General features: G+C 53.5%; 1 protein-coding gene across 6 annotated transcripts; it reads left to right on the top strand.

The window, feature by feature from the left end:
* Window positions 1–1,666: 1,666 nt before the first annotated feature.
* On the top strand, window positions 1,667–14,887 carry GAL3ST1 (galactose-3-O-sulfotransferase 1). Of its 6 annotated transcripts, none has more exons than XM_081037515.1 (4): window positions 1,667–1,802; window positions 6,064–6,229; window positions 11,128–11,267; window positions 12,066–14,887. In XM_081037515.1, exons 3-4 carry the CDS (start codon window positions 11,137–11,139, stop codon window positions 13,204–13,206), a joined length of 1,272 nt encoding a protein of 423 aa, XP_080893641.1. In that variant the 5' UTR covers window positions 1,667–1,802; window positions 6,064–6,229; window positions 11,128–11,136; the 3' UTR covers window positions 13,207–14,887. The 6 variants fall into 6 exon arrangements, with proteins under 6 accessions (XP_080893641.1, XP_080893640.1, XP_080893638.1 ...); XM_081037514.1 differs by having other exon boundaries at window positions 1,668–1,802; window positions 6,155–6,229; window positions 12,063–14,881; XM_081037512.1 differs by lacking the exon at window positions 6,064–6,229 and having other exon boundaries at window positions 1,673–1,802; window positions 12,063–14,881.
* Window positions 14,888–18,888: the final 4,001 nt, after the last annotated feature.

The following is an 18,888-nucleotide window of genomic DNA, read 5'->3' as shown; positions in this document are numbered from 1 at the left end:
AATTAGGGGTAGAAATTCTGGAGCCTGCCTCCCAGGGATGTAAGGTGTTACTCAGACTCAGTAGTGTGAGGTGTGGAATAAAGTGCTTGGTAAACACCAACTGATTGTCATCACTTCCTGCTTGAGTCAGCACAAGAAGATAAGAGCAAGTGCCTGAAAAATCTGTGGGGCCTGAGTTGAGGGTACTGAGCTTTATCTCCCAGGAACCCCCAGTGTGAATGTTGCCACAGCCTGACTTGTTACCCTTGCTGGGTAGGCCGCCTACAGTGTCCCACCTGATCCTGGCAGTGCCCTTGCTGAGGTCCAGGGGGAACAAGCCCTTGCCTGGGACTGGCAGTGCCTCATGGCAGAGCCAGGGTCAGAATCCTTGGCTCACAATGGTCACAACCCCTCCCAGGGTAGGCAGAGAGTTTCTGAATCCCCTCCTCCAGGGTCCCCCAATGGGCTGAGTGCTGTTGGGAGCAGGGGCCCAGTGAGGAAGTGGGTTTGGAGCTGGCTCCTCCTTCCCCAAAGCGAGGCACCGGGAGGCCTTGGTCCTCTGGCTTTCACCATGCCCAGGCTCTAGAAGTTTTCTGGTCAGTGGCTACAGGCCCAGCCTTTGTAGGAGGAAGGCAAGAGCTTGGGCCGGCTCTGGCTGAGGGAGCAGAGAACCCAGGCCCGTCTCGCTGGTCGTCACTGGGTGTAGGAAAGGGCTGCATTCTACTCGTATGTTCTTGGCGGTGGGGCAGTGCCTCCGGAGCCAAAGCCTGCTGCCCTGGGTGGTAACAGGCCTGCCTGGGTGCACGCATGCGCATCCCAGGGCTGTGGCAGGGGTGCCAAGGTAAGGCTGGAGAGCGGGTCCATCAGACAAGGAAATATCTGGCAGTCACGCTGATGTGGAATTTTCCCCATTCCAGAGTCGCCCAGTTATGGCGGGGGCAGTTGGGCTCCGACGTGACCCATGCCCCACTGTGCAGCCAGCTACTTTTGCACTGCCCACAGCTGAGCATTCCCAACTCCAGGCAGGCATTAGTCCCCTGGGGTGAAGGAGGGAAGCCCTGGAATGGAAAAGGGTGGATCCGGGATGGGGCACCTGCATCCTGATGCTGCTGTGCTAGCCCTGATTGGTGCCTTGGAGAGATGGGGTCAGCTGAGATCTCCATGTGGCTGACCAGTTGGAGATGGGTCCCTGGCTGGAACTTCCCAGGGAAACTGGCACCCCATCCCCACCCCATCCGTATTTCAGAAGCCAAAAACGTGTCCTTCGATTGCACTCACGGGAGCAGCGACCACACTTTCCGTTGGATCCTCTAGGGGATACAGAACCCCCAATAAAAACCAACTAGCCTCGCCACCTCCTTTTTCCCCAGAGCTGGACTGCCCTCACTGCCACCACGCCACCCCGTTTTCAGGCACCCTCGAATCCCCTCCGGGGCTGGGAGCTCGACTGAGCCTCAGGGTCCGGCGGCGGGACAATGGCCCCGTTGGCGCGTCGGAGACAAACGCGCCTTGTTGGGCCGCCGGCGGGGGCGCAGCGCAGCCCCGGACACGCTGAATGCGGCTTCTGTGCGTCCCGGGCGCGCGCGGAGGGGCTGGGAGGGGCCGGGAGTACCGGGAGCCCATTGGCCGCGGCTCCGGGGGCTGGGCGAGGCTGGCGGCCGCACCTGGCCCGAGCCGGCGCGGCGGCGGGGGCGGGGCGGGAGCATGGTCCAGGCCCGGTGGAGCGGGGGGCTCCGGCGGGTACGCCCCGCCGCCTAGTAAGCGCCCGGGCGGCGCGGCCCGGGCCGAGCCAGGACGCAAAGGCCGAGGAGGAAGGGGACCAGGTACGTCTTAGGGGCCCAGCACCCATCACCAGCTGGCACCCTGCCTCAGTCTACCCCCTTGGGTCCCGACCTGAACTACCCTAACCTCCAAATTGGGATCGCGCGAGTCAGACAGACTCTCGGACCTGAGTGGTACGGGAGTGCTTACTACACTACAGCGTCAGGGTCCCGCGGACAGCGGATGGATAGTCTCAGCGGGCAGGCTGAGGCTAGGGAGGGTGCAGGTTGGTGCTCACCTTGCCCTTGGTTTCTTTCCTAGGGTCCCCATTTCCAGGGTTTACTCAGTCCCTAGACGGGATGGGTGGGGCTGAGCTGGAAGTCCATTAATGATTAATGTTGGACCCAGCAGCCAGCACCCTGGGGGAGGAGGGGCAGGAATCTACCCTTTTCCCACCAACCCTCCCCGGAAGGGGGGCTGTCAGAGCAGGGGCTAGGGGCCGGGTAAGGGATGGGCACCCTCTGCTTGGGGAAGGCCATGTCCTGTACCACAGAGGGGCAAGACCACAGAGGGGCAAGACCACCGAGGAGAGGCTTGTGGGAATCGGACAAACCCTGGTACCCAGTAGGGGTCCCCTAGGAACTTCAGCAGTTCCCCTGCTACCTGGACCAGTGCCCAGGAAGGCGGACCAGCGTGGCCTGCCCCCCTCAGTACCACGCCAGCACTTTGGTGACAGCACAGGGCAAGACTGTGGTCCCTTCCCAATGGGGAAGCAGGAGAGTGATGGGCACACATCTGGCTGCAGTAACCCACACCAGTGGGAGGGAGGGAGGGAGGGTGGCAGGCCTGACACCTGATCACCTGGGTTGCCGAGGTGACAGGTGCCATGGCAATCCTCATAAGGACAGTCCAGTTGGGAGAATCCAACCTCTTCCTTTACCAAGGGGGTGACCTGAGGCCCCAGAGAGCATAAGGGCCAGGGCAGGCCTGGGCCAGAGCAGTCCCTATGCAGCTGCACTGCACCTCGCCCTGCGAAGGAGGCATTGCTACTATTCTCATTATCCTGAGGGGGAAACTGAGGCTCAAGGAGATTCAGGGACTTTCCCAAGGTCACATAGTTCAAAGGTGGCTGCAAACCACAGGATGTTTGTCCTGGTCTGCATCTCAGGACCCCAGCCCTGTTCAAGACCTCTATGCCCCTCTGGGGCCTTAGCCTCTTGGATCTGCCTGGGCAGTCCCAAACCCCCAGGTCAGGACCCCACCCCCCTAGCCTCCTTAGCTCCCAGCTCTGCCTGACACTTGGGGGGTGAGCAGTTTGCTACCCTGAGATCAGAAACAACAGAGCTCTGTTCCCAGCTGCCACCTCAGGCGGCTTTATTCCCTGCTTCTCCCTCAGGCAGAATCCTGCCTGAAGGAAGCGCCCTGTGGACAAAGAAGCCTGTTTGCTTCCTAGGCATCCCCTTGTCCGATGGGCATGGGTCAGTGTTTGAGAGCGTGGGTCTGATGCCCTCGTGTCACCCAACGAGGGAGGAGTGTCCCCTACGGTCCCTCCCTCTCTCTGGGGTCTAAGGGACTAAGTGTACCACCCTGGAGAAAGAGGCAATGATTAACGGGGAGAATGATGTACAGATGGTGGAATTCCAGGCATGGCAACAGGATCTTGAAGAACTTCTTGCTTTGATGAGTGAGGAATATGGACAAGCCCTGGTTAGGAGCCCTATCCTACTCCAGACAGGGAAGGCAGGACAGAGCAGAGGTGCCCATGGGAATCAGTGGGCTGGGAGCCAGTGGAATCACCAGGTGAGAAGTGATGGTTGGGAGGAAGTGGGGTCCCAGAGAATGCCTTCTTTGCCTCTTGCCAGTTCCAGGGCAGAGATGAGGTATGGCTTGGGCACCCCACACTTAGTTCCAGTGGTGCCCTGACTTGCCATAGGAACTTAAGTGAGTCCTTCCCTATCTGTGCCTCAGTTTCCTCAGATGTGAAATCTGAGGGCTAGGGAACTTGGGTCTGGATCCTGGGAAATATAGGTGCAGGTGCTCAGTAAATACTTGTGACTACGTCAATTTAAAATTCATCGTGTCACAAAACAATGTCCACAATCTATTCATATGTGAAAAAAAAGCAAGTTAAAAACAAAATATGCTTCCCCAAAGAGAGCCCTCACACCATCTGTATGCATATATCGATAGAAAAAATGTGAAGAGGCTCATGCTAAAGCTTAAAGGGTGGTGACTTCTGGGGATGGAGCTCTTTTCATTGTCTTCTTTATATTTTTCTGTAATTGTCTAAATTTTTTTATGAGCATGGACTGTTTTTTTTGTTGTTGGTTTTTTTTGTTTTTGTTTTTTTTTAAGTGTGTTTTTCCAGGACCCATCAGCTCCAAGTCAAGTAGTTGTTTCAATCTGGTTGTGGAGGGCGCAGCTCACAGTGGCCCATGCGGGGATCGAACCGGCAACCCTGGTGTTACGAGCATCACGCTCTAACCAACTGAGCTACCCGGCTGCCCCAAGCATGGACTGTTTTTATAATTAAAATTTTTTTCCCCTCAAATATATGGTGATGGAAGGAGAACTGACTCTGGGTGGTGAACACACAATGGGATTTATAGATGATGTAATACAGAATTGTACACTTGAAATCTATGTAATTTTACTCACAAATGTCACCCCAATAAATTGAAAAAAAAATTTTTTTTCATTGGGAGGAGAACCAGCTAGAGCTGATGTCACTGATATCTCTGGAAGAGACCCTACCATAGCCTCCCTAGCTCCCAGCTCTGCTCTCAGGTCACCCCTTTGGCAGGGCTGGGGCACTGTCATCAGTGCTCCCTACTCTGGAAAGCTTTGCTTCACATGGCTCTTCTTAACCCCACCCATGAGCTCACCTTTTGTTCTAGAACCTGAGCTCCACTCTCATGTGGATGAGGTTCTTAGCCCTGTGTGACACTGGGCTTTGTCACTTCCCCTCCTTAAGCTTCAGCTCCCTCCTCTATAAAGTAGGGGTGATAACTGGGGCTCCCCAAGAGGATTATGAGGGGGTGAGTGATGCATGGGAAGTCCTGAGCATGCACTGGACTCTGTTTGGTCCAGAATCCATGCTTATAAACCACTATCCTGGCTATTTGATGCCCTTTCTGCCCAGATTCATCACAGTCATCTGTAAGCTCTCTCAGCCTGGAAACGATAAAATAACTCTCCCCCGCTCCTGGACCTGATCCAGCACTCAGATGGGGACTCTGGGCCTCTCCTGCGGCCGTGTGAGCTCTGGTATTTCATGGGTACCGAGGGAGCTACTCCCAGGCTAGACGGGGCTTTGGGGGAAAGAGTACTCAGCAAAGTGTCAAATGCCTGCTGCTCCCTGGGAGGGGCTGGTAGCAGCTCAATCTATGAAAGTGCTCAGTGTGGGATAAATGACTGTCACAATGATTATTATTAGTTGCTGGTGACACCTACTTAGAGCCCCATGTCTGGGCCATTGGTAGGGGCTGTGAGCATCAGTGCTGAAGGAAGGATGCAGGGAGCTTTTCTGAGCACAGTCTGTCCATGGGCAAGGAGGAGAGAGTGGGGACTGAGAGATTCCAGCACCTTACTGAGCCTGAGGGGCCAGCCCTCCTAGAACTGCCTCTTCCTGGAGACCTTGGGAAGAATCAGCACCTCTGATTTGGCCTAAATCCCTCAAGGCTAGTCCAGGGTGACCTCCGCCGCCATCCCTCATACAGGGGTGGAGGCAGGATTACGTATTGCACCTATTTGATGACGGACTTGGAGCTTAGGCGAAATCTCATCTGACACCTCCTCCTAGCCCTGGTCAGGTGCTTCCCTCCAAGAGGCCTGGGCGGAGTTGCTCGCCCTCTGAGCTCCCCCAGATTTTTAGACACACCTTGGGCTCTGGTCCATGTCTTAGCATCTTTAAGCTCTGGAGTGTGGCAAGTCCACATTTGGACTTTTGCCTCTCTGCCCTCTGCTGTGTGACCTTAGACAGGTAAGTTCGTCTCTCTGAGCCTTCTTGGTTTCTTCACCTGGGGAGTGGACTGATGGTGGTGCTTCATACAGGGCAGTGTTAAATGAGATGTGTTTCAAGAGCCATTAGCCTCCCCACCCCACCTGCCTCTGTCCCTCCGGCCTTCAAGCCTGTCCCAGGCTCTCTGCAGGGCTCTGCGGCTGCTTGTGTCCTTGGTCCAAGGGCACCCAGGACCTTGTTGAGCTCTTGGATGAAGGAGCTGCCCGGCTACTGAGGTCCAGGGAGGGTCAGGGACCACCCAGAGGGCAGAAGGCCAGGGCAGCACCTGCAGGATACAGAGACATGCCACCTGCTGTCCCCAGGGAGGGAACTCATGAATATTCACACCCGCTGGAGCGTGAGGGAGCCAGCCACCATACTGCTGGGTGTCATTGGAGCGTTCCTGTTTCCCAGTGACCGGAGAGGCAGCCTGGGAGTCATACGTGGCTCAGGCAGGGAGAGGAAAGGGGCAGCCAGCTGCGGCCCAAGGTGAGTGTCTCTTCCTCCATCAATGTACAGGGGTCCCTGGGGGAGCAGGACACCTCGAGACTGAGGCCTGCCTGCTCCAGACCAGAAGGTTTACCATCCTGGGCTTGGTTTCCCTGTGTGCACGTTGTGGAGGATGAGTCCTGTTTCTCCTTCATTCCGTGAAGGGTGCTGGTTCAGCCAAACTGGAGGATTGCTGGGCCTGGCCTGGAGCCAGACGTTGGCACAAATGGAGGGCATTGTGGCTGGGGTAACCCAGGAGGGCAGGAATAGATGGGGTGGGCTAGGGAAGGGGGACCATCTGCCCTGAGTGCCTGAAACTGTCACTCACCTCTGTAGGCAGAGGAAGAAGGAGACCCAGGTTCTCGTCCAGTCTGCTGCTGCTGTGCTGTGTGACTTTGAGGATGGCCCTGCCCTCTCTGAGCCTCAGACTTCATGCTGTGCTATATTCCAGACTGGAGGCTGTGAGGCTGAGGGCCATGCTGAGATTGTCCTCAGTATCCCATGACCTTAGACCTAGTGCTATTAGCTGCGTGCGAACCTCCATCGTGGGCCAGTGGGCACACACACCTCAAACGGGCCACGACTGGGACCCTGGGAGGGTAATAATAACGATGATGATAACAATTCTCAGTGTCTGCTCTGTGCCACCTTTGTGCCCGTCACTTTCCTTGTGGGACACAGAGGATCTGTATACCACTCTGTCATGGAGGGAGAGTTGGTATCACCATTTTGGAGGAGAAATTGAGGGCCAGAGAAGGGCACAGACTTACCTAGGGCACACAGCAAGGAAGCAGCAGAGCTGGGATTCAAACCCAGGACCCTGGTGCAGAACTGTGACTCTCCCGTGTAGAACTGACGTGTGTAGCTCTCACATATGTTGTCAGCCCTCACCACATTCTGCCCTGAGGGTCATTGGGGTTCATGCATCAAACATTCACCAGGTGCCAGGCTCAAAGAGCTCAGAGCTGAATCACCATCAGGCTTGCCTGTAGCTGGGCATGGAAGGGATCCCTCCTCTCACACGCCCAGTCCCATGAACTGGGACTGGGCCCTGGTCAATAGTGATAATAATTATTAATATGTATTGATCTCCACCTGTGAATGCATTCTCTCATTCAAATCTCACAACCTCATAACTATTTTCCCCCCAGTTGAGCTCCTGGCTGCCCGCCAGCTTCTTTTTCTGCCTCAGTTTACCCAGGGGCTCTGCCTATGATCACTAAGGGTGCTGTCTGCCCTGATTTTGCTATTGTGTATCCATTGTGCACAGGAAACTGAGGCGCGCAGAGGGTGAGCCATATACCCAAGTTCAAAAAGGCCAGGCAGGAAGGGAACCACCAGTCTTGCATGCCTCAGGCTGCCGAGACAGGAAGGACCAGCCACCAGGGTCCCCTCTGCTTCCCCACCCTTCATCCTGGCTGCCCTGCCCAGCCCACAGAGGGCAGACCACACTGCGCTGCTGGGACATACCTCCACCTCCTGTGATAAAACTTCCGGCTGCACACACCCTCCTTTTCTTCGGTTTGGGTCTGGACCTGGGACACTCCAGGTAGGCGCTGCCATGGAGAACGGTGGAAGCTGCACATTGGAAGCTGACAGACCTGGGTTCAAATTCCAGCTCTGAACCCTGTCCTGCTGAATGACCTTGGGCAAGTTACCTCCTGGAGCCTCAGTTTCCCTGTCTGCAAAATGCCGGTTACAGTGAGTCTGCCCTCTGGGATAGCTGGGCGGAGTCAGTGAAATGCTCTGTAGAAGCCCCTGCTTAGCACTTGGCTCATACTGGGGGCTAAAAAGTGATCCCAGAAGGTGGGGACCGGCCCGGTGGCTCAGGAGGTTAGAGCTCTCCATGCTTCTAATGCCGAAGGCTGCTGGTTCGATTCCCACATGGCCCAGTGGGCTCTCAACCACAAGGTTGCCAGTTCAACTCCTCGAGTCCCGCAAGGGATGGTGGGCAGTGCCCCCTGCAACTAGCAACAGCAACTGGACCTGGAGCTGGGCTGTGCCCTCCACAACTAAAAAACTGAAAGGACAACAACTTGACTTGGGAAAAAAAAGTCCTGGAAGTACACACTGTTCCCCAATAAATTCCTGTTCCCCTTCCCCAATTAAAAAAAAAATTATTAAATAAATAAAGAAAGAAAGAAGGTGGGATGGCCCAGGACCCGACACTTGGTAGGGTCCAGCACTGTTTGAGGAAGCCCAAGTGGGAAAATGAATGAATGAGTGAGTGAAGCACTGATGGTGGTTGGGGGGCTGTCCTGGGCGGGGTCAGACAGAGCCTGATTGATGGTTCTGGGAGGCTAGCCTGCCCCCTGCTGGCTGGCCGTCACCTCAGAACCCCTGCTATCAGCCTCCCAGAGTTCTGGAAAGCGTCCGGGTGAGTGGGGCTGCTAGGGGAGGGGTGGGCCCAGGGGATTTTCTGAAGGTGGGAATCCTAACTCCTCTTCGTTTTAAAGTCAGAGAAACTGAGGCCTGGGGTTCCACTCAGAGTTTGGGCCTGAATCTGTGGCTCTCGCTCTACCCAGGGCTCTGCCCTGTTTTCCTCTGGGCCCTCAGGGAACAGGAGGCTGATGGGGGGCACTTGAAGCATGGGGCAGGTTTATTCTTGGTGGGGAGGCCCAGTGGCCACTCCTTGTTCAGGGGGGCCCACCCTGAGGGTGACAAAGACAGGCCCAGAGCAGGTTCCTGGGGCCTCAGGAGGGGAACAGCTAACTCTGAGCGATAACTATGTGCTAATCACTTTGCCTGCCCCATCAAAGGAAGAGCTAGTGAGCGGGGATACCCCCCCCCCCACCATTTTACAGATGAAAACTGAGGCTCCAAATGGTTTCTGTGTTTGAAACATAGAACTGGGTCTTTCAGAGACTGAGGTCAGCACCTCCCCTTCCTGGGGCCCCTCCATGACCAGACCATGGCTAATTGGCTTACCCCACCTCACAAACTTTATGATCTATTATTTAAATACATTAAATATATTTTACTGACTTTTTCTGATTAAAAACGTCATGCATACTCCTTTAAAAAATGCAACCATTGTCGAAATACATAACATAGAAAAATGTTTCCTTATATACCCCTCCCCCAGCTGTGCAGAGGATACCACTGTTAAAATTTTAAATACAGCCCTCCAGTTGTTTCTGGGCCTACATATATATTTACTTATATGCATATATGGATTTTGGGGTGTACTGATCTAGAACTTTCTCTTTTTTTCCACATTAATAGATCATGGTGTGTTTTTTTAGCCTATCCACATAGCTCTGCCTCTTTTTTTTTGGGGGGGGGGTGCAGATGACTCCTGGGAATGGGCCTTGGTTTGTGTAACAGTTTCCCACTGGTGGACACTGAGGTTGTTTCTCATTTTTTTTTGTATTTCTGACCAAACTGCCATGAACACCCTTGCTAGTGTGACTTTGCCCAAGTATTTCCATAAAATAGTTGGAATTCAGAGAGTTTGTAGCTTTCTCCTTTGATAGAACCGCCCTCTGAAACTCACGCTCCCATCCACCCCCGACCCTATCCATTTTGCCCACTTGAGTGAACAGGGATGTATCATCATGAGGGAGGCCAAATTTCCTTTTGTATATTTTTCTTCCTCTGCAAATTGCCTCTTCATGTCCTTTCCTGTGAGGAGAAATTTCTAGATGATGAGCAGAGGACTCTGTCTGTTGTGGCTGATGGGGTGGGCGTGGAGTACCCTTTCTCTGGGAAGGGCTTGTGGGTGTCTCGAGTAACTTTTCCAGGGTGAAGTATGTGGTGTCCTCCTCCAGGTGGGCTGTTTGCCCTCTGGCCCCAGGAATTGTGGTGATGTGCCATGTGCGTGGTCATGGGGGTTCATTCATCAAACATTCACCAGGTGCCAGGCTCACAAGGCAGCACGCATGACCTCTTGTGGCCTTGGGCCCAGGGTCCTGTGCTGAATGCACTGGAACAGGAGTGGAAAGTTTTGTGCCTTGGCCTTACAGCTAAGGGGAGGTGGGAAGGCTACTGAGCCCCAGCTCTTTCCTGAACCTCATCCCTCAGCATTAACTGCTCTGTTACAGCTCATGCCAACCCCCCCAAAACTAAAAATAAAAAAAATTAAAAAATATAAAAAACCAGGACACCCAGTTAAATTTTACTTTTAGATAAACATTGAATAATTTTTAGTATAAGTATATCCCATGCAACATTTGGGTCATACTTATACTTTAAAAAATTTGTTTGATGTTTATCTGAAATTCAGATTTACCTGGGCAACCCTCCCTGCTGGCAACCGTAGAGGAGATGGGTGTGTGGGCAGAGACTTGGCAGACTGAGTCCTCTCCTTCCTCACTCTGAGACTCAGTTTCTCCAGCTGCCTTCCCTACAGACCCAGGACCCCAGGGAAGAGATGAGGAACGTTGGCCCATCACTGAGCAGCTGAGAAGGGTGGCACAGGGTATGGGTAGGTCTGGGGTTTCTGAAAGGTGAGGGATTCATGGCCCCTCTCTGTAGATAGCCCTGGCGCTACGCCTGAGGGAATGGGGCAATGGGAGAGGGTCTTCTTTTCCTTCTTAGAAAACGATTTCATTATGAAGCCCAAAAAGGTATGAACAGTAAACTAATGAACACCCATGTACCCATACCACCACTCAGCTTAAAAAATTAAAACTGAACCAGGCAATAGAACCTACTTGCTGCCCCACTCCCCAACCTCTGTCTGCATTGGTTTCACCCACCATCTCTGTCTGCACCCCTTTTGCTGTGTCTCTCCATGTATTTGTCTCTGTCCTTGTCTGAACCTTGCTAGGGGGCCACAGACCTGGTGAAGGCAAGGCCCAATGTCAAAGGCTGCCCCTTAACTCAATCAGGCCTGGGGAAGTAGTGAGGGGTCCCTGGAGCCAGCCTCCTGATGCCCTGCTCTGTGCCCCCTACAGGTGTCTGAGATGCCGCTGCCACAAAAGAAGCGCTGGGAGTCGATGGCCAAGGGGCTGGTGCTGGGAGCACTCTTCACCACCTTCCTGCTGCTGCTGTACTCATATGCCGTCCCCCCACTGCATGCTGGCCTGGCTTCCATGTGAGTGGCCCTTCTGGGCAGCTAAGAGGTGGGGTGCAGGTGAGGGGGCACCCTGCACCCTGTACCATGCTGTGCTGAGTAGAAATTCCACTGAGAGCAGAACTCACTGTGTAACCCTGGGCCTCAGTGTCCTCATCTGTGAAGTGGGCATAATAATGGAGCCTGCCTTATGTAGCATGAGAATCAGATAACACCATCTGTGTACAGGGCTTGAATTACCATCATCTGAGGCTCCAACGGGGCTGGGAGGTGGGGGTGTGGGGGTGACTTGTCCAGGAGCATTCAGCTGGCACAAGACTTCAATTTAAACTGGGTTCTGTCTGCCTCCAAGCCTGGCTCTTAGCCATGAGGCTATCCCACCTCCCATGGGGCTGCTTAGCTTATGCCTGGAATAGCCCGTGGGCTTCATTGGTGGTATCAAGTTGAACTAAAGGAAATTACTGATAATTGACCATTTTTGACCTACAAAATTTCATGTGGTTCAACCTAATGCTAATTCATAATAAATCTGCAAGGACTCAGTGACAATGAATGAGACAAGAACCAGCATGCACATTTCACTTTGAACTCACACCAACACCTCAAATAGGATCTGTTATTTCCCCCTTTTCATAGATGAGGAACATAAGGCCAGAGAGGCCAAACCATAGGCCCAGGCATTCCATCTGGCTCCCATCCGGTCTCCCCTGCCACCACTATCCCCAACAACCCTGTTCTCTAGACACCAGGGCTTGGGACTCTGACACCTGGTGTCCCCAGCAGCCCCTGAAGCTGTCCCTACCACTCTGTCCCCAGCAGGACCCCAGAGGGTGCAGCGCCCTGCTCCCCAGCCCCGGGTGAGCCAGAGAGAGCAACCCCGGCTAACGGCTCGGTGGAAGGGTGCCAGCCTCGGCGCGATATCGTATTCATGAAGACACACAAGACGGCCAGTAGCACGCTGCTCAACATCCTGTTCCGCTTCGGCCAGAAGCATGGGCTCAAGTTCGCCTTCCCCAATGGCCGCAACGACTTCGACTACCCAGCCTTCTTCGCCCGCAGCCTGGTGCAGGACTACCATCCGGGGGCCTGTTTTAACATCATCTGCAACCATATGCGCTTCCACTACGACGAGGTGCGGGGCCTGGTGCCACCCAACGCCACCTTCATCACCGTGCTCCGTGACCCTGCTCGCCTTTTTGAGTCCTCCTTCCACTATTTCGGCTCAGTGGTGCCCTTCACGTGGAAGCTCTCCAGCCACGACAAGCTGGCCGAGTTCCTGCAGGACCCTGACCGCTACTATGACCCCAACGGCTACAATGCCCACTACCTCCGCAACCTGCTCTTCTTCGACCTGGGCTACGACAGCGGCCTGGACCCCAGCAGCCCGCTGGTGCAGGAGCACATCCTGGAGGTGGAGCGCCGCTTCCACCTGGTGCTCCTGCAGGAGTACTTTGACGAGTCACTGGTGCTGCTCAAAGACCTGCTGTGCTGGGAGCTGGAGGACGTGCTCTACTTCAAGCTCAATGCCCGCCGTGCCTCGGCCGTGCCCCGCCTGTCCGGCGAGCTGTACCAGCGTGCCACCGCCTGGAACGTGCTGGATGCCCGCCTCTACCGCCACTTCAACGCCAGCTTCTGGCGCAAGGTGGAGGCGTTCGGGCGGGAGCGCATGGCCCGTGAGGTGGCCGCTCTGCGACGTGCTAATGAGCACATGCGGCGTATCTGCATCGATGGGGGCCACGCCGTGGACGCCGCTGCCATCCAGGACTCGGCCATGCAGCCCTGGCAGCCCCTGGGCGCCAAGTCCATCCTGGGCTACAACCTCAAGAAGAGCATTGGGCAGAGGCACGCACAGCTCTGTCGTCGCATGCTCACACCCGAGATCCAGTACCTGCTGGACCTTGGCGTCAACCTGTGGGTCACCAAGCTCTGGAAGCTCATTCGGGACTTTCTGCAGTGGTGACATCCTGCCAGTCCAGCGGCCCCACCCTGCCTGCTTGCTGGGCCTGGCAGGGACCTGCTGGTCTCCCCCATGCCCCTCCTGGTGCCACCCCGGTCCCTGGGGTAAGGTGGGGCTGCTGTGGGGACGCAGCCAGCCAGCACTGGGCCCATGGCACACAGGGAAGGCCTGAGATCAGTATTTGATTAAAAATTTAAAATTTTAAAAATTTAAATCCTCTTCCTTCCCAAAAAAGAATGTTCTAGTTCATGCCTTCCCTTACAGGGAAGACCTGAGAAGTAAAGGCATTTGATGTTGTGTTTTTGTTAACCAGCCTCAGTGGTGGTGATTGGCAGGGTCCTGGTGGGTGATGAGTGGTGGGGACTGGGGACCCCAAGAAAGCACGATGGTGCCTATGTGAGTATATCTGTGAGACAGATACCCGTGGTGTGGCAAGGATTTGGTGTGCGCCAAAATGCTGAAGCCCTGTGTGGTTGAAGGACTCCAACAAGTTACCAGGACCTGGAAGATCGTGTGTGTGTGTGCATGTGTGTGTGTGTGTGTGATATATGTGTGCATGTGTGTGTGTGACAGGGAGGTGGGAAGCACTCTGTGGGCATTGAGCAGCAGGTCTAGGGCCCAGGCTAAGGGTTCTTTGTACAATCTCTAATCTCACAATAACCCTTTGAGGCAGGCACAGTAACTGTCCCATTTTGCAGATGTGGGAACTGATATTCTGAGAAGGCAAAGAACTTGCCCAAGGGCATGTATCAAACCCAAAACTAAACCATCTCCCTGGGACCCTGAACCCCTTCCATCTCTAGTGCCTATTCACCCCTTCTCCCCCACCGACCAATCCTTGTGCTCCAACTCTACCTAGGCCCTGGTTTTCCCCTTACACTCTGCGATTTCATATATTAATTCAAAAATATTTGGTATTCATCAGATATCTCTGTGCACCCCAGCCCTAAGCTGGCCCTAAGTGTATAGCAATTAGCAAGTTGGCCCAGGGCTCTCCTGGAGCTCATGTCCAGAGAGGAAGATGGCGGCCAAACAACCAAGGCAAGTCAGGTATGACCAACCACGGTGGGAATGCATCTGCTCTAACCAACCTTCCTTCCTCAGCCTCCCCAGGGGAACAGGGGTCCTTTCTGGGACTCTTGGGTCTCTAACCAGGAGCCAGCGACCAGACATGAAAGGCAGAAACCACAGCCAAATGACCCCTTTGGGGACTTGTTTGTGCCAGGCTCCAAGCCAAGTGCTTGCACAACTTATTGGAATATCTGCAGCCTCCCAGCTTTATAGCTCAAAGGTCAGAGAGGTTAAGTGACCTACCCAAGGTCACACAGCTAATTAGTGCCAGAGCCAGAATTCAAAGTCTGATCAGTCAGCTCTTAACCTCTCTCCCTGGGCTTGAGTCAGTCTTCCTCCTGGAAGTGAGCTTCTGGTCCAAGCAGGATATAAAGGGGTTAGGGTGACCAAGTGTCTCAGTTTCCTGGGACGGGCCCAGTTTTAGCACTGAAAGTTCCCACATTCCCAGGAAACTCCTTGGTCCCAAGCAACCAGGACGGTGGGTCAGCCTAGGAGAGGTTTGACCCCATTAACCCCCTAGAATCATTGCCTGCACCCTCATAATCTTCTTTGCAGTAAGAAATAAGCACACCCTTGAAGTCTTGATTTAGTTCATGAGGAGAGACCTAAGGATAAATAAATAAATAAATAAATAAATAAATAAATAAATAAATAAATAAATAAATAAATAAAAAGTAAATACTGACAATAGCTAAGACTATTCTCAGGAAAAATGTTAGTGACCCCAAATCCATGAGATAATTTTCCTTCTCTTTTATTAATCAAAGATGTGACTTAGTGCAATATGATAACAGCCTGGGTTTGTGGAACACCATAATTATATCTCCTTGGATCCCCCTAAGGGCCTAGAAATGTCAATAATAATATTATTATATATTGTTTTTTAAAATAAACTTAAACTAAAAAAAATAAACAGTTTACCCATTTCTCCCACCCTCCACCCTCCACCTCCGGCAACCACCAATCTGTTCTCTGTATTTATGAGCTTTTTTCTTTTTTAATATACATATAATGACATTATTCATTATTATTAATACTGGCACTTCTAGGCCCTTAGGGATCCAAGGAGAACAAATCTGACAGATCGTAGATGCCAAGAATATAAATTACTTCATTAGCATTTATCATCTGCCTCGTTTGTTTTAAGAGCACTGTAGTTATTAACTCTTTTGTTAACGTAATGAATATTTTTATAGTAAGTAGTTGCCGTGTACTGAGCAACCATTCTGTGCCCAGCCCTGAGCCATGTTGGAACATGCACTATCCCCTTTTTTCCCTCAGAAGGTGGCTGAAACACAGAGAGCCTGAACAACCACCCCAGAGTCACCCAGCCAGGCAGCCATAGGGGTAAAATGAAAACCCAGGTCAGTCAGATGCCAAAGCAATACTCATGGCCTCTAAACTTTCAATACCATTCTAGTTGGCCACCTCAGCCTCAGGACTGGGGGCTCTTCCATGGCTAAAAAACATGAGGTCTCCAAGGGTCTCTGCTATTTGTGTCTTGCAGGAGCCAGACTGCTCTTGCTACACCTGGACAGCAGGGGGCACCCGGTGCCAAGTTTGGTCTTGGCCAGTCCTGACATTTTGTGCAGGTCGGGGCTGGGGACACCCACGGGGACCAGTCATCTGTAGGCCTGACATGTGAAAGCCAAAACCAGGGTCATGGGTGCGAAAAATTCAGTGGAACCACCTGTTCCTCTGTTATGAGTTGAACTGTATCCCCTAAATAGATATGTTGGTATGCTACCCCTACCCCCACAAGTTCCTTATAACTGACCTTATTTGGAAATAGGGTCTCTGTACATGTAATCAAGATCATTAGGGTGGCCCTAATCCAATATGGCTGGTGTTTTTATCAGAAGGGGAAATGACATGTAAAGACAAACACACAGGGACGATGCCATGTGAATACGGGCAGAGATCTGTGTGATGTAACTGCAAGCCAAAAAATGCCAATGATCCATGGCCACCTCCAGAAGCTGGAAGACCCAAGGAAAAATTCTACCCAAACTTTCAGCAGGAACATGGCTGCTGACATCTTGATTTCAGACGTCTAGCCTCCAGAACTGTGAAAGAATAAATATCCACTGTTTTACGCCACCCAGTTTCTGGTACTTTGTTATAGCAGCCCCTGGACACTAACACACTCGCCAAGCCCTGCGCCTGCCTTGGGTCAGGTGTCTGCCCCTCACCTGGACTCCCGCTTCTCCTCCCTCCCCCAGGCTCACCCCTACAAGCCACCCTTCCCCTGATGCCAGAGGCCATCCTTCTCCCTTGCCCTTGGGGATGAGCCCTGCAGCTGAAAACCTCTGTGGCTTTGCACATGCTGCTTTCCTTCCATAAGTCCCCCTTCCCTTTGCAGGTCTAATATTGCTATACGTTTCAAAGCAAGCTCTGATGCCTCCTCTGGGCAGCCTTCCCTGGCACCCCAGCTCCCAGTCTAGTTTAGGGCCTCCGGGCTCCCCCATCTTAGTTTGCTCACCCAGAGCCAGACCTGCGGACTTCCTTGTCTGCGAGCTCCAGACAGTGGGCTCCTCCAGGATGGGGACTGGGTCTTATTGACACAATTGGCCTGCAGTACCCAGTCCAGTGCCTGGCACACATTCAGTTCTTCGTAAATATTGAAAGACAAATAAGAAGGAAGAACGGAAAGGAGGAAGGGAGAAAGGAGAGAAAAGGGAGGGTGAAAATAGGGCAGAAGGACGAGAGGGAGATATTTCCACTCTTGAGGGCCTTCCAGAACATATTTACTATAACTGACATGGCCTCATATCCCTGGGAAGGGTAACATGTTAGCCAATGCACACAAGTGCAAAAATGAGTTCACTGAGTGAAAACCCACATAACACAGGTCAGGTAAATTTTGACAGAGTGGGTAGAGGCAGGGAGCCTGGGTAATGCTTGCACTGGAGAGTGGGCAAGCCCTGGGCAGGCTGGGAACACCCTGGGGCACTAGAGAATGATAGGGTTAGTTAAAAAGGGAGAGGTGGCCCTTTTCAGCTTCCCTTGCCAACTCACCTTTGACAAGCTCTTATTGAGCATATACCATGCCACGGTGGGTGTTGGGTGGGGATGTGCAAAGATGAACCAGTCTCTCAAGTAGCCTAAGGGTGGACCTGCGAGGTGCTCACAATCTGTGGGCAGATAGAAGATAACAGTGGGGTGCAGGATTTCAGGGAGGAGAGATCCACTTTTCAGCAAATTAAACCAATCAGAAGAGACCTTCCTTGCAGAAGAGGAGGCATTTGAAATAGGCTTGATGGAGGCAGGGATTGGGCTGCAGGGTGTCACAAGGAAGGGCATTCCAGGGAGAGGGAACAGCATAAGAAAAAGCTGGACAGGGATTGGTGGAGAGGTAAGGGGCCTGGAATAAGGAAAGAGAACAGGAGAAGTCAGCTCAGGATGGACCCCAAAGGGCCTTGCACTCCAGCCTAAGGGGTAGTAGTTTCTCCTGAGGATGACAGGCACCAAAGGAGGCTTTGGAGCAGGGCAGAGATGAACCCACAGGCGGGCTTCAAGAAGATGGATAAGAGGTGCTGGGGTGGGGAACCAGGGGGAGAGGATAAGGGTCTGGCCAGGGAAGGAGCAGGGGAGGGTGGCCTGCATTGCCCTTTGGGCTAAAGCTCTAACCTGTAGGTCTGTGGGTGCCAGGGAGTCCCATTCTGCAGGAGAGGCAGATGAGCTCCAGTTACCCCCAGACAAGGCCAAGGGGAGATGTCAGGAGGCTCAATCAGGCCACCCAGGTGCGTGCTTGTGGGATACAGTATCCTGAATAAGTGCTAAGGTTAGACAGTCCTGATTGTTACCCAGCTGCGGCATGGCCTCAAGCACTCTGCTTCCCTCTTCCAGGCTCTGTCAGATGAAAAGGAACGGTCTGAGGCTCACAGAGCATGTGAAGCCTTTGGCCTAGAACTGGGCACAAAGCCAAACACATGGTCCCCTGTTAGAGCTGAAGTCGCCGGGGCCCAGCCCCTGTTCTGTCAACCTCACCACTTCCCAGTGCTGCATCCGCCATTCTCTGCCCACGGCCTTTCTTCAGCCTCCTGAGCCACGTGCACAGCAGGCCGGAAGTGCCAGCAGAGGGGACAGTCCCCGGACAGTGTGGAGCTGGTGTATAAAACCCTTAGCTCCCTCAGCCTTAGGAGGGGACTCTGAGGTGTCCCACACGGTCTCCCATTTGTTCCCGTGGGATTGAGCTCTTCCTTACTTCTTTGACTACCTTCCCTGCACAGCTGCCTCCCGTCCTCTGCCTAACTTTCCCACTCCCCAACTTATGTTCCCTGGGATCACCTTGGGAATCAACTCCGGTCTCAGGGTCTGCTCCCGGGGGAAACAGATGACGACAAGTACCTACTGTGTGCCAGGCCGCACGCACACAGCATGGTCTCGCGTGTCCTCGTCTTAGGTCATGACTTTCTGCTTGTCCAGGGGTTGGGTCAGGGGGAGCGGACGGTAGCCAGGACTGCCCAGCCACCCCTCCCCCTCCCCCACAGGCCAGGTGTGGCCCAGCTCAGGGTTGCACATCCACCTGCTGGGCCTGGGCCTGGGAAGTCTCTCCTCACCCCTGCAGCCCTGTGCCCTAACAGCTATGAACAATCATGAGCAGTTACTCCA

The sequence above is a fragment of the Rhinolophus hipposideros genome (genome assembly GCF_964194185.1).
Source record: "Rhinolophus hipposideros genome assembly, chromosome: 24".
NCBI classification, from domain to species: Eukaryota; Metazoa; Chordata; class Mammalia; order Chiroptera; family Rhinolophidae; genus Rhinolophus; species Rhinolophus hipposideros.
This window is presented reverse-complemented; position numbering and strand designations above follow the sequence as displayed.